This window comes from Patagioenas fasciata, chromosome Z (genome assembly GCF_037038585.1).
Source record: "Patagioenas fasciata isolate bPatFas1 chromosome Z, bPatFas1.hap1, whole genome shotgun sequence".
Classification (NCBI taxonomy): domain Eukaryota; kingdom Metazoa; phylum Chordata; class Aves; order Columbiformes; family Columbidae; genus Patagioenas; species Patagioenas fasciata.
The window spans coordinates 1,377,362-1,392,694 of record NC_092560.1 but is presented as its reverse complement, the minus strand read 5'-3'; the positions used below and the strand labels follow the sequence as shown (position 1 = coordinate 1,392,694).

General features: G+C 38.8%; 1 protein-coding gene across 6 annotated transcripts in view; it reads right to left on the bottom strand.

Moving 5' to 3' along the window:
* MCTP1 (multiple C2 and transmembrane domain containing 1) overlaps positions 1-15,333 on the bottom strand; it is a 280,175-nt gene that overhangs the window by 143,171 nt on the left and 121,671 nt on the right. For 5 of the 6 annotated variants that reach the window (XM_071802132.1, XM_071802129.1, XM_065861272.2 and 2 more), the window contains exons 3-6: positions 11,264-11,406; positions 7,868-7,947; positions 7,207-7,315; positions 1,063-1,101 (exon numbers count right to left, since the gene is read on the bottom strand). In XM_071802132.1, the coding sequence (XP_071658233.1) occupies positions 1,063-1,101; positions 7,207-7,315; positions 7,868-7,947; positions 11,264-11,406 (371 nt within the window). The remainder of the gene's footprint in view (positions 1-1,062; positions 1,102-7,206; positions 7,316-7,867; positions 7,948-11,263; positions 11,407-15,333) is intronic. The other variant, XM_071802128.1, reaches the window with a different exon arrangement.

Sequence of the window (15,333 nt, the reverse complement as noted above, 5' to 3'; positions counted from 1 at the left end):
ATCGGGAGTTAACGCGTCACTTTCATGATGTGAAACAGCCGTGCCCTTCACCACCCTTGCAGAATTTTGAGCAAATTAGGTATTTCAGGAAAAGTTACATGAATGAATCAAAATGCTGCATATCATCATCACTTCAGCAAGCACCTTTGCTTCACAGATTTCAAGAAGAAAATAGAGTCTGAGGACTGTTCTGCACCGCACAAACAAACTGTGTGAAAACCCATCCGTAAGTCAAGAATCATGAACCCTCCTCTTTTTTTTCTAAACATTAAAAATACTGTGCAAATATTTATCAGTGTGCACTATGTACAAATTATACCATGTAGTTTAACAGCCTTCAATTTAAATTTGTGCATCAGTACGCTAGAAAAGTAAATCACTTTACAAAGTAGGTGAGATCACTCCATAAAGTTATTTCATTTTTCCCACGTTAACACCTTTACATGATAATATCTCAAAAAAACCCCACACCAGACCTACCAAGACTGGAAAAAAATTTAATTCTGTTCTTTAACTATGCAAATAATAAGAAGGCTTACAACTTGGAAGCAGCATTAGGCAAGATGGGCCAGAAAACTACTCAGAAACTATATACATTTTCTTTCTCTGTATACGCCAAGCCACCAGGGAAATGAGTCTTTGAGAAGCATCGCTGTGAAAACCTCCAAGCACAAAACCCCCATCAGAAAGAGGGGTAAATAACAGGAAAATTAAAAGTTACCTTTTGGCGTGAAATTATTAAGAAGGTTTAAGGAAACCATTTATGCATGAGAAATTAAAGTCTTTAGAAAAACAATCCGGATGTTTGACACTTACATGAAGCTGATGACTTCAAGATAGGCTAAAATGTTGTGACAAAGTGTGAGGTGTAATGATCACAATGAAAGCTCGACCATTTCATGATTTTGATTTGATGGAACACAAAACAATGTTGTTAAAACACAATCTGAAGGAGAATTAATCCTGTGCCACAGAGTTCCAGTCCTACATGGCATGTTTGGTTAAAAAAAAGAAAAAAACACAACAAAATAAAAAGGTAGAAGACCACATGCTAAAAGTTACCTTACTTGATCTTTTCCAACTCTTCCTCATTAGCATTGTCTGAAAATAAAATAGAGCATTTTAATTACCTTTTCTCTGCAATACAGAAAAGGAGGGCAATGTCTCCAGTGGACAACCCACACGGAACCAGCACTACGAGTGAAGCAGCGACAACAACAGTTGTACCCAGGTATAATTGTTCTTTTTTTTTTACTTTTTTTTTTTGGTGGCTTTGTTTTTTGTGTGTGGTTTGTGGTTGTTTTTGTTTTGTTTTGTTTTGCTTTTGTTTGTTTGGGTTTTTTTTAGAACAAAGAATTAGATAAGCAGATGAAAAAATGAATGTGCTATCAGTGATAGTGACTTCAATTTTGACCGATACTTCAATGATAGGATTTTTTTTAATATTAATTTACTCCAATTTTTCGGAACACAAGCGTTCAGATCACCGGTGTAGCCATATAAAGAGAAATCCTGCATGAGGTTCCTTGGACAACATGCATCTATTACTAAATCCCTAAGGTTATCGCTGCTAATGAGTTTCACAGCAAAATAGCTGTTTGGTTTGATAACTGTGCACTTTGGATGGAAAAAAATCTGTACTTTGAGTCTGTAAAGAACCCCAAACACAGGTGATTTGCCCCATTACCTAAATAACCTGAAAAACCTCAACACTGCTATAGACAATGCTCTGACATGCCGGGGTATCCACAGACACAGATTCTTAATAATTAAATAAAAGAGACATGCTGGTCAAGACAGAGGAGGACAATTTGCACAACAGTTCGCTTAAAGCACTTTTGTGGAAATGTGGAGAAATTGATTTATAAAGTCTAAAAACATTTAGCAGCCTGTTGTTGCCACTGAGCAAGAATAAATCAAAGGCCATTAATTGTATGAAAAACAAATATCATATTCGGTTTTTATTAACCATTGCAAACCACTTTCTTTTTCAGACAACGGATATGAATTTTGAAATGCAACATTTTCCTTGCGAAGCCCTAAAAGTATTGTTTGGGGAAATAAGGGAAAAAATGTGTAGGGTTTATATTATTGAAATATCCAGAAATTCAACAAATAGATGCATTTTTGGGGGAAGAAAAAAAAATCAGCTGCTGAGGGAAATTTTTAAGTGGCTATGGACAGTTAAAGCCTAAAGGCTGTACGATAAGTTTATGATAATTTTAGCACTGTGGCTTAGGAAAATATATGTGGATACTAATCAATTTATAAAGTTGGAGAAAGCCATTTAACTCATTTAACACACATACAAGCCAGAGTACAAACTCAGCTCCACTTTGGGCAAGGAGGAGGATATGGCCAACAGCTGAATTAACCACATATCAAATATTATTTCAACTTTTTCCAGTTTAATTTGAGCAGCAGCTACAGAAACGTATGGCCATACTTGTTGAGTGCATGAGCATCACCAGCAGGATAAACTGATGCCATCATCACCATCTTTAGAAGCCAAGAAAACAAATGTATAGCGCAGGGCTGAGTAGGATGGATGATCTACATGGAGCTTTTCAGTCCGAAAATATTCCATGCCCTGAGTCCGTCTCTGTCATTCTTCTTTTCTACGATGCTATTAATTACCCCTCTGGCAAGTTTAAGAAAAAAATAATAATTGCATTATAAGGTTTAAGATAGGAAGAAAATCGAAAGCATATTAAAGTAGTTAATAGTTTCATATTAAGCAAAAATAAAAAAAATTCAGCATAATTTGGGAGAAATTATTTAAGGGAAAAAAACAATGCCGTGAATTTCATTCTCATTAAATAACAAGTTCCAAGTAGCACTCATATGTTCCATTTTCCATTTTCTATGATACTTAGGCTGCTGGCGGTGATGTAACAGTCGTCCCCAATCTCTGCTGGCCCCCATACAACGGTTCTTATCAAGTTACCAATTTTTCGTGTAGGGGGCGAAATCTTTGCCCTGAACTCTGCAGGGGAAAGAGCCAGAAAAACCCACGTACCCCACGGCATGCACACAAAACCTGCAGACACCGCGTACACGTTTTTAATCAGCACGTGTGCAATTACATGCGGCACACGGGCATGCTCAGCACCACGGGTTTCCACAGGGAAATATTAATAGAACGCTGTTGGAATAAAACAAGAGCATGTCTGAGGAAAAAAATCAAGTCATTGCTAGTTCTGACTTCTTTTAAAGTGGTCATCAAAAGCAGAAATTAATGACAAATACAGAAAATACACCATAAACACGTTATTTTTTAAAAGAAGAGTTAAAAATGACAACAGTTTTTAGAGCTCATGGTTTTTAACATTTTTATATACACATACTTTTCCCATATTGATTTATTTAACATCTTTTTAGTTTACACTAACTATCTAAGCTATCTCTCAAAGCGTAATAATAAAAATGCTTCATTAATGTAAAGGACAAATATTATTTACCGTACGAAGCAATTGAATTATTTGAACTAGTGCTATTGCAACTTAATTGTGTTAGGCTGGAAATAGGTTGTACTTTTCATAAACACTAAAGACATTCTTATTTTTACAGTTGTACTAGAATAATTCATTCATTGTTTTTCATTTGCAATTTATGATTGTTCAAAAATCAGAACAAATCATATTGCCTTCAGTTGCCAAATCTCAGAAGAATAGGACTTCTGTTCATGGACATATTTTGAATATTAAAGAACTTTACTTTAAAATTTCACATTTTTATGCCTTTAGAGCAAGCACTAGGTTATGAAAGGCAAAGATACTTATATACAAGATTTGCTAGAAATCTTGTTTTGTTCACCTGACCACATGCTGATACTAATATTCAATGATAAGCACAGGCTACTCATGCATTTTCTTCCAATAATATGCACCATGAAAATCAAATAGTGTGTTCTTAATTGAAAAACTACTAAACCAAACCTCCTTTAATTGAAACCACATCCAATATGCTGCTACTGGAAAAACACAAATTGTAAACTATTTAAGCCCTGTTTCTCGCAATCGAACAGGGCTGAAAGAGAAAATGCTCCCCTCTCCTAGTCTGTTACCTAATTTAAAATATGGTTATACATACATTTGTGTATGTTAATATTCTGAATTGATATCTGAATCCAAAAACGTAATCTGTTTTGATCCTAGGAAACAGGACCTTCCAGCTATAAATCCTAAAGAACATCTCATTGGTCAGCACACAGAAAATCTGCATTTCATCAGAATTTCTTTCGGAAAGAGAAGGAAGAGAATTCTCCTGTGTGTATTGAGTTCTCTTGCCTCTTTGCACACCTCAGTGCTTCACAAAAGACAGTTTCACCTGAACCAAAATAAACTACTACTCTGTCAAGTTGACCGCTTATTTTTTAAACCATAGGTAATGACACCTCTCTCAGAGACAGGCGGCAATATACAACATGGCCCCCAATTTTGTACCGTTTAACTCCAAACTTCCAGCTGGAGTAACTCAGCGCACACATTTCTCACGTGGTGCGGCAGGATGCATCTCCTGAAATGCACTGCTGCATTATTTTGATACACCGGTAAAACACTTTGCTACACGACCTGTCCTCCATCTTCACAAATGCACTGTCAAAAGAATTTATCTGCACATCAATGCACAATCCCCAAAATGCTCTCAGTCGCCTCAATTAGGGCAGTGAAAGGATCTTCTTGGAAGGTCTAATCAGCATTAAAAAACCTAGTGAATGAGACATCATGAACAACAAGCCTTGCTCAACAGGGCTGGGTCCAGATTATGGCTACAGAGCTGCCTAAAATACAGAATCAGACACAAAACTCCTTCCATGGCTCCATGGGAAAGCTACGACTTCTGACGTTGAAGTTATTCCTTTGTTTTTATTTCCCCAATGATCTTAATAAACACTCTAAGTACCTGGAATTAAAGTACCTGAAATTTAAGTACTAGTACTTCATTTCCAAGCACTTCAGCTTGATGATTTAACAATTTTACACTGTTTATGTGTGACAACACACGCAAATAATTCAGAATTATCACCTGAACAAATTAAAACTTATTCAGAAGAAAACACAGTTCTGAAATGTAGGATATATAGGGATATCATACCTATGGGATTTAAGAAAATTTGCAAAGACAGGAAAAAATGCACGTGTTGTGAGGGGACAGTGTTTGTATGACTTCTGTGCAGCCCATTTAAAGCATATTTAAAGGTGCTCACAGGTTTTTATCTACAGATTTTTGAGTATAGTATTAGAATTATTACTTGTCTGTAGACAATAGAAGGGAAGGGAAGCAGTAATCAGTCAAACAGCGCGCTATACAGATTGGGAATGTAGGAGTTGCTTTAACTACTACTTTACATGGTGCATATTTCCAGAGTGGAGAAGAATAAGCCTCGATTGCCTAATATAACTTTTGAAATTGTATTGATCTCAGTCATACTAAATTCAATAAATATTATTCTCATTATTACAAAATCTTTTAAAAATAACCAAGTATGACAGTCTAATTAGAGCAACACATTTTGTAATATATCTATTTCTTAGAGAGAAAATAAAATCTAATAAATAAATGAGTACATGTGATGACTGAATAAAACTGCACCTTGACTTTTTAAACCTGTGACACATTCATACACAGCAACCCAATATTAATTTTGTAGATCGCTTTCCCTGCATTGTGACACAAATTCTCTGACTTTACTGCAACTTCATTAAAAGATCTCTGCGCTGAGATCCATATCTTGGGAAGGCTGATTTCTAAGAATAAATCTGAAACTTCAGATTAGAAATCAGAATCTTAATCTAAATCTCAGGCATTTTCGGAATGAAGTTCCATATAACAACAGTTTGAATGGGAAGAAAAATTGGCCACTTGAGCTAAACTAAAGGGTTAGCTTCCAAAATAGAAAGGTAATGATGAAATGCATAAGACTACAAAAACAGTTCTTCCTCCTATTAGAACCAGTCAGCTAGTTATAAAACAAATCGCTGCCCAGCAAGTCTCTGGCACTCCCAGTACTTTTTGATTACTCAGAAATGCTGGTCTTACCCAAATACGCACCAAAAAAAAGTCCTAGAATGAAATATTTTCAGTTTATGCAATAAAAATATTTGTGGTGCAAATTTACAAGATAGTATTTTGAGTTGTCTGGACAAACATACTGCAGAAAGAAAGAAAAATGCACTGTTTAAATAAGCTTCCTGTGCATTACTTTCGTTTTCCTCCAATGCCCTGAATAAAATTAACAGATGAGAAACCTATCTTCAAAACTCCACACCTCTGTCATAATAAAACATCTAGCTCCAATAACTGACTTACTAGGCTATTTAATAACAGCTAGGAGAAAGTGGAAGTAGAACAATATTACAACCCGCAAACATTCCTCAGGTGTGAAACAGGATGATGTGCCCCACTGCAGCATACACAAACATATATGCTCTTAAGAAATATATATAGTTGATCATATCCATGGAAAATTTCATCATATTAATACTTTTCTCTTGGCCTATCTGAATTCAAAGGAATACGCGTTATTTTATGACCTCTGAGCAAGATGTCATCTCTCTTATTTCTGCATAGTTGCAGTACCACTGCTTGAGTCAAAAGTCAACCGACAAACAACTCATAAAATGCATTCGACTAGAGATAGAATTTATCACAATTAACATGATCTAGAAAATCTGAAACTATTTTCACTTACAACAAAGAACCTCAGAAAACTAAGACTGATGGAAGAATTACAAGTGTAGAAACCCGCACAATTCTGTAATTGAAACCTGGTCATAAAATTAAAAACTATCAAATAACACTTCATCACTAGATGCCAAAAAGTAGAAATACTACCTCTCTTCCAGTTTCTTGATTTTCAGTGTGGAATAAAATTCAAATGCTCTTATCAAGAGGTGGCAGCACTAGGTCCAAAATTCTTCAACAGTGGTTTATTGATATTTTTCCACATTAATCAGCGCCACTCACCTGCAACTGACTTTATCTGAAACTGCCAAACAACTCTGTTTCATTTGGGTCCATCAGTGTTATCTCAGGGAGGGTCCACTTCAGGTGAAATATGCTGTACTATACCAGAAACGCTGTTCAATGTTATTTTAAGAACGTGGAATACCACATGAACCTCAGAACGTGTGATTTACTCTTGTGCTTTAAGTCACCCAGCCACAGAACAGAGTGATGACATATCAAAATATTTAAAATTACCGCTTCTCGCTGTTCTTCTCTAGGAGCCAGCAGAACTGACAATAATATACTTCCCAGATCATGGTCAGGGTAATGAGGATCCTTCAGTCTCAAGGTAACATCTGTTTGCCTAGGAGGCAAAGATATATGCATTTATTTTTATTTCAGGCTCTCAGATAATGAAATTTCTGAATTATGAGAATTAAAGGTATCTGCATTTACATGCAACTATTTGAAAACTGTGTCACAAATTTATCCTAGTTCTGCTTCTAAGTACTGCAGTCTAAACACTCATAAATAGATAAGAAATACTGTTAATCTGTATTAAGTACTTAAATGTACTGAATTAATCAAATCTGAACTGTAGTATTAATGGATTAAGAAACACAAAAAGAAGTTAAACAGTATGTGGTAATGCTATGAATGAAAATAATGTAAAAACAAGATTAAAAGAGTTATAAAGCTAACCTCTCCATAGACACTGTAAGGAACATTCTGCATGATCAGCTAATATATTAGCATTCATATTACAGCAATTCCCTAAACATAAGTGTTTTTCCTCAGCTAGGTTTATGTACTGTAGGTTTATATAATTATTTTCCAGCACAATGTTCTATTTGCACTTCCACAAACATGGAACTAGCAGACAAATTATTACTCTGTAAACTTGTTTGTGCTATACCTGTTCAATTCCAATGAAGTGAGATCCAAAAATGCCGAACCAATGAAGTCATCTTGAAGTCCAAAGTCATAGTCAAAGACCTAAGATGAACACAAGGTAAGTGCATTTTTCAGTATTGGATTTTTAATTTTTTAAAAAATATATTTTCTTGCTTTATGAATGGTTCTTGAAACCAACCGCATGTTCCTCACATGTCAAACCGGGACTATCAGAGAGTAACCTGCGACTTTCTGGCAGTTTGGAACCGCTTACGTAATAATCAGTTTTATAAAAATGATTAAAGAATCTCTATAAACATAGGCACTAACAGAAGGAAGACGAAAAGAATAACTGAAATTAAGCAGAATTATTGATTCGCTATACATTAATTGGTAACTTTAGCAAACGTGCAAAATTCAAGGAAAAGGGTGGGACATGATTATGAGAAGTGCGTTAATACAGCATTTTCGTCAGTATTAAGAATGATAAAATTTTAGGTTTTGTAGGCTGTATAGGTTTCTAGGGTTTCAAAATATTATAACCTAAGACAGAAACTTAATGGATATGTGTAAGGAAATAGTGATTACTCTGCTATGAGTATACTGCCTGGTAATTTGCCACCTGAAAGAGAAAGTATTCAGACAAATTCACTGACTCTGTGGCAACTATGTGGAAGAGTATCAATAATTCCAGATGAATGCCTTCCCAAGTCAGAAGGAGGAACAAAAACCAAATTAGGGACAGCTCTTGGAAAGAAATAAACAAAAAAGGTGGTGAGCAACACAAGAAAATTTGTGACAAAAAATTACAAAAATAAAAATGGGGAAATGTCAATTATCAAAATCAAACTTTCTAGGTAAGCTGAATTTTCTTGGCAAATATTGTCACTAGAATTTCTGAGGACCAGAATATAACTTCAGGTTTAAGTAAGAGTGAAGCTTGTGAGAAAGTAATGATAACATTTAACTGAGATGTGACAGACCTAGGCTCAAGGTCTTCAATTTTTATATCTAATCTATCACAGTTAAAACTGTTCATCTTCCAAAAATACTTTAATATGGACTGGGCTAAGGCAGCAGTAACAGAAACCCCACAACCCAATGTTTACAGCATTGTGGGACTCAAACGGTTGAATGCAAGTATTTGAGTTCAACTGCCATATGCATTAATCTACTTCAGAGGGTACTTCCATTGTTTTCTCTGTCTGAAATCCATTCTAGTGAGTATAGAAAACAAATGATGACATCTTAGTTCATATTGAAAAATAGAATTGTTTTCTCTCCCTACAAATTATCGAGGTGAAAACGTCAAATAAATATTTTCAGCTGACTTGGTGCAGATGACACATGTGAGGGATGGGATCCACCTGGACAAGCTGGAGAGGTTGGCTCATGTGAACACCATGAGGTTCAACAAGGCCGAGTGCCAGGTCCTGCCCCTGGTGGGACACCCCCGGTATCGGTCCCGGCTGGGGTGCAGGATGCAGAGCAGCCCCAGGAGAAGGACTTGGGGCACTGGGCTGAGAGATCGGCCATGAGCGGCCATGTGCGCTCGCAGCCCAGGAGCAAATGGTGCCCTGGGCTGCATCCCCAGCCCCGTGGGCAGCAGTTTTGGGGGATCCTGCCCCTCTGCTCCGCTCTGGTGAGACCCCCCTGCCGTGCTGGGCCAGCTCGGGGTCCTCAGCACAGGACACACATGGAGCTGCTGGAGAGGGGCCAGAGGAGCCCCAGGAATGACCCGAGGCTGGAACAGCTCTGCTGGGGACAGGTGAGAGAGTTTGGGTGTTCAGCTGGGGAAGAGAAGCTCCAGGACACCTCAGTGCACCTTTCAGTGCTTAAAAGGGGCCCATGAGAAAGATGGGACAGACTTTAGAGCAGGGCCTGTTGTGACAGGACAAGGGGTGATGGTTTAAACTAAAGGAGGGAGATTCAGGCCGGACATGAGGAAGGAATTGTTGTCCTGAGGGTGGTGAGAGCCTGGCCCAGGTACCCAGAGAGGTGGTGGATGAACCATCCCTGGAGACATCCCAGGCCAGGCTGGACGGGCTCTGAGCACCCTGAGCTGGTGAAGATGTCCCTGTCATGGCAGGGGGCTGGGGAGCTGGGGAGATCCCTTCAACACAAACTATTCCATGATTCTGTGACTCTATGATACTACAATTTAACTGTGTCTTAGAATATGTGAACAAGCTACAAAACCTGAAATATTTTACGCAGTGCATTCAGAATACAAATACAGATAGAGATTACACCACTTAACACACTCTTTCTAGGAAAAAAACCCACACAAATACACAAACCTATTCCCTTGTGATCCTACTACAGGGTTGATATTTGGCATGAATGAAACAGGTAGCTATATTGTAAGTGTCCTTCTTTGAATCTGCTTATTTCTATCACAGGGTTGGGCACATGTTCATTCATTATGAGGCACCAAGTTTAATATGGGCAGGAAAAGGCCAATTGAGAATTATAATTAACATGTTTTTCTAACTGTGAAAGCTTTACTTGTGCAGAATACATGCAACATGGTATAGATCAATATTTAAAGGCTAAAAAAAATTCTACAATTCCATATTTCAGTTTAAAATTTTGTCATCTATGTGAGATCAAGGTTGATGCTGATCTGAAGCATTGTATCGTTTCAAATCAACTAAAAGGATTACGTAGGTAAGACTTCAGTTTCCAGTCTTTCTCAAAGTATTTTTGACCTATGTATATTCTAATAAGAATCCTAAGATTACATTTTTCCTATGATATTCCTATAATTTAGAACACATATCTACTTTATTTTACACAATTAAGTATCACTTTTGGGTGTGGATTGCCATAAACTACTGGGGCCAGAAAAGTGCCTTTCCATTTCATGCCTATAAAATAATGATCACATTTTTTGTAATGTCCATTCCAATACTAAGAAGTACTAGTGGCACTGCTGCTAATTACTCTGGGCACTGCTGGCCCCTCTTTGATTTAAACTCAAAGTATCTGTTATTTCAGAACAAAGGATCACTCTACTATGACAAAATCATCCTGACCTGTGATATATACGTAAAGTTGCAATGTTAAAAAAAAAAAAAAGAGCATAAAGCCTTACAAAACATATAAGCAAACTCACTGTGTTCAGGTACAAATAGAAAAACCCACAAAACCTAGCACACATCTTGGTAAGTTCTTAAATTAACCTGAAAAGTATAAAAAAAATTACAGCCTTAAATAAACTAAAATATTTACCTCTCTTCTTTTTAAATGTTGACATTATCATTATATGAATGTAATTCAAATAATTTTCACCTCTAGTCTTTAGTAATGCACTATTGAAAAATAATTTTTTCCGTACACAAGAATTACAAAATATGAATTATTTCAATAACTCTTCTGTTGTAATTTGACAGACAGAAGTCAGATGGTGTCTCACCTTTACGTACAAGTCTCCCCTTGGGTTGTCTATAAGAATGGAAGCCTTTTCTTCCCACACAGGATTGAGGTTCTTGTGTATCGTTTTACTTCTAAATACCTCTTTTCCTCCAAGTTTGAACTTGACATATGGATCACTGGTTCCTGTTAAAGACACATATATGCTGTTAATTACGTCCTTAACACCTTAAGGCAATGGAGACTTAAGTACCTTAAGCAGAACTAAACGTAATTTCTATACACAGTCAAATTAAAAACAGTGGCTGAAGAAAAAATTTTTAATTGTTACAACTTGTTATTTTCCGTAGTGTCAATACTCAGGTGATTCACTGTGTTGATACCTGTTGTTCGCAATCCATACTCACAGTCACACGTGAAATATTGGCTATTGCTGTTTAGTCTTTCATTAACAGAGTTGTGTCCTTATTAGGATTAGGTTTTCACCTTAAAGCAATCACCGAAGTTATATTATAAAGTTAAAATTATTTATGTAAAAATATTAGTTTAATTATTATATGCCTTTGAAAAGCCATAGGTTCCACTGACAGCACTAGTGACTCTTCATGGACTTTATTGCATTCAGGCTTCTCTCTTCCACAAGCACTTCCTACAGCGCTCATGATGAACAAATCGAGTCCAAAGTCCACAACGCTCACATGAATCCTCCAGCAATGACCTACAGCTCTAAGCACCCTGATGCAACTGAATAACAACCAACTATGACCGAAAGACAACCTTGAAGGAAAACAGAAGAGAAATTTTAAACATGGCATGAACAGAGAATCAGTGGGATGTGGGTGTGGAAGTGTCAGAAGGAACAACTGGTGGGAGGACGCTTGGGGTGGCACGTGCTGAGGACACAGAGATTTCCGCCATCCATGGGCACATCTGTGTCCTCTTCTCAAGACACTCATGCAGGGAGATACAGGACAACAAGGAAAAACCTGGTGGTGCACATAGTGTGGCAAGACTGGGAGGTAAATCACTGCCAAAGTGCCGTATCCAAACCAGCACAGACACGGTCACCCCACTGGCAGGAGCCCTGGCGATGCGAGGAGGATGTTGGCTGGCACCCTTTCCTTTGTGTCGTGCATGACCTGAAGAGCACATCTGTGCTGGAGAAAGTGAGTATGCGGGTGTGAGAGTCTGACAGCAAATTACTAAGATCAGTTTTGCTATAAAATACAACCATTTTCTTCAGCCACAAGGTTTCGTGCTGAGATTTGCTACATCGCTGTTACCACACTGAGGTGCAACTTCCTACAACCAGACCTCAACTCATGATGCACTGACTGGAGATGGTGGGTCTGTCCCATCAATGTCCCTTCCCTGGTTGCCCCACACCTGTGGGCTCAGAATGTCCTTGACTCCCAGACCAATCAAGAGAACAGCAAGATCTGACATTCTCTTGATTCCAGCTCAAAGGCACTGCAGCATTAATTTTGTCTCAGGGTGTTGTCTTCTTGTTCTCAAACCAAATCCAAACAATGACTGTGCTAGCTACAAAAAATAACAGTTTCTACCTGCATGAATAAAATTAACTCACTTTCAGTCAAACCAGCACAGTGACAGAGGGTGAACCCAGGGGAAGGTGAAGGACACTTGAGAAGAAACTTGAGAAAGACACTTGAGAAGCAACTTGTTGGGGGTGAGGGTGTCAGAGCCTGGCCCAGGCTGCCCAGGGAGGTTGTGGAGTCTCCTTCTCTGCAGACATTCAAACCCGCCTGGACACCTTCCTGTGGAACCTCAGCTGGGTGTTCCTGCTCCATGGGGGGATTGCACTGGATGAGCTTTACAGGGCCCTTCCAACCCCTCACATTCTGGGATTCTGTGACAGAAGTGGCCAAATGCCTCTTCCACTTGTGTCTGGTGGTCCCACCACCAACCAGTGGTCAAGTAGCATGAGGCTACCCCTTGACAAATGTTCAAGCTGGAGTAAGATGTTGCTGTTGCTGGAAGGAGCAACCACAGGGCTCGTCACTGTCTCTGCATCAACATTTTGGGAAATGGTCAGCAAATGGATTTGGGAGCTGGTCCAGCTGCCATCTGCATCTGGATGGGCTCTGGAGCACAACTGCAAGACATGGAAGTTGTGGCTGTGACAGCCCTCATGAAACCACCACCTCTGTGGGGACCGAAGAAACACTATTCACCTTTCTTGAGTATTTTGATTGCAAAAAATACGGCTAAGTCTTTACACAAAAGAAAAAAACTGGATAGGGAATTCAAACTAGTACCTTCCCCAAAAAGCCAGTTTGTTACATAAATGAAATTCCTTTTTAGTGAAAGTCATATTTCTATTTCTCTGTCAGCTGTTTCTGAGCCTTAATAATATTTGAGTCAAACTGACCCAAGACTGTCTTAAAATAAGCAATAATTCTAGCATGCATAATAATAGCATCTTCAGAAGAAACAGCAGAATTATAAGACAGACATTTTTTTTTACTTCAAAACATTTTTGTGGGAGACATCTGCATATTCTAGAGGTCTGTGTTTACACGTGCTGGGAAATGCAGTGATCACCTTTTGTCAGAACTGCAACATTCTTTGCTCTTCTAAATAGAAAAACCGGTATGACCAGAACTCTTTGCACTATTTCATGCAGCCACAAGATGTCAGTACTCTTTTCCTAAAATTATACATCCCTCTGAAAAACTGCAGTGGTTGAAAACTGTGACCGCACATGTGACGGGGTTACGGTCATTCCCTTCTCAAATTACTGGAGCAGAATTACAGTGGTGTAAAAATATTTGATCTAGCACAGGTAACTTGTTCCTTGGTTGTTCAAGTAGCGGTGATGCGTTTTAAGGCAAAGATCAGATGTTTGAATTCATTTTGTGAAACTGTAAGAATGCTTTGAACATGGACACCCATACATCAGCCACAGTAGTTCCAGCAATACATCCCCAACAAGTCATAATTCTCTGACTGATTTTCCCTACTGTTGCCTCAAAGTGCAGCTGGATGGCCTTTGAGCACCATCTTTCGTCGTGCAGACTTCACAAATCTCAAAAACTCTTTTGAAATTTGAAATAGATATAAACCGCTGTTGTGAGATACATACCCAATGAATAGTTTAGATCCAGGTGTCAAATAATTTAATATTAATTCATTTTTATGTGTCAAATTTAGTAGCAGAGTGTGAGAGTTGGTCTGAGGACGGAGCAGTATTTGCCTGAATATCTCCATCAAGAACTGAGGGAACTTGGGCCCTGACAGAAGGATCCCATGGACAATGACTTGGAGAGAGGCCTGAGGAGAAGCGTTGTGGTGCACTGGTTTCTCCAATACAGAGAGGGGCTGCTGCTCACAATGGCTGCTGTGTGGACTTTGCCTGCTTCTCCAGCCAAAGCAGCCCCCGCCTCCTGAAAGCTGTTGTTATGAGGGTCTCTTCGACCCAGGGACAACAGCCGCCGTCCAGAAGATGTGTGCTCACCTACAGCCTCAGTCACACGTGTCCCCCACCTGCTCCCCCAAACAATGGCCAATGAAAAGGAGCATGCCCAGGAGCTCGCCAAGGGTCCTGAGGTCACCCAATGGACCAGAGAGAGACCCCTGAGTGCTGGACACGTAAGCGTTGGCAAAAGAAAGCGTGAATCTTTCGAGCCTGCGCAGTACGAGCCTGGGCTGCAAAATCAAGGCAGAGAATGGCCTAAAACAATGGGAGCGAGGGGGGTGAAGAAGCATAAGAGATGATTTCTGAATGGAGACTGTCAAGATCTTCCCACCAGAGGATCCTGAACCACAATGGAAGACCGGCCGGACTCCACGGGACCGGACACCAGAGGGACGCCTCTGAAGCTCAACTGGTGGTAAACGCATCCTCACTTCCCATCTTTACTTTTACTCTCCCCATTTCTGTTCATTTTTCTTTTCCTTACTCTCTCTCTCTCTATTGTGTGTCGCTTTACAGGCAAATTAATAAAGTAACACTGCTTGATCGAATTATAACCCCTTGGCATTTTGGTTGCCTTAATTTTGCGCTGTGAGATCAAGGTAAACGAACCATCACCGAGAGGATCGTGACACACGGTGGGTCAAATGTTAGATCTACTTACAATATATTGGAAA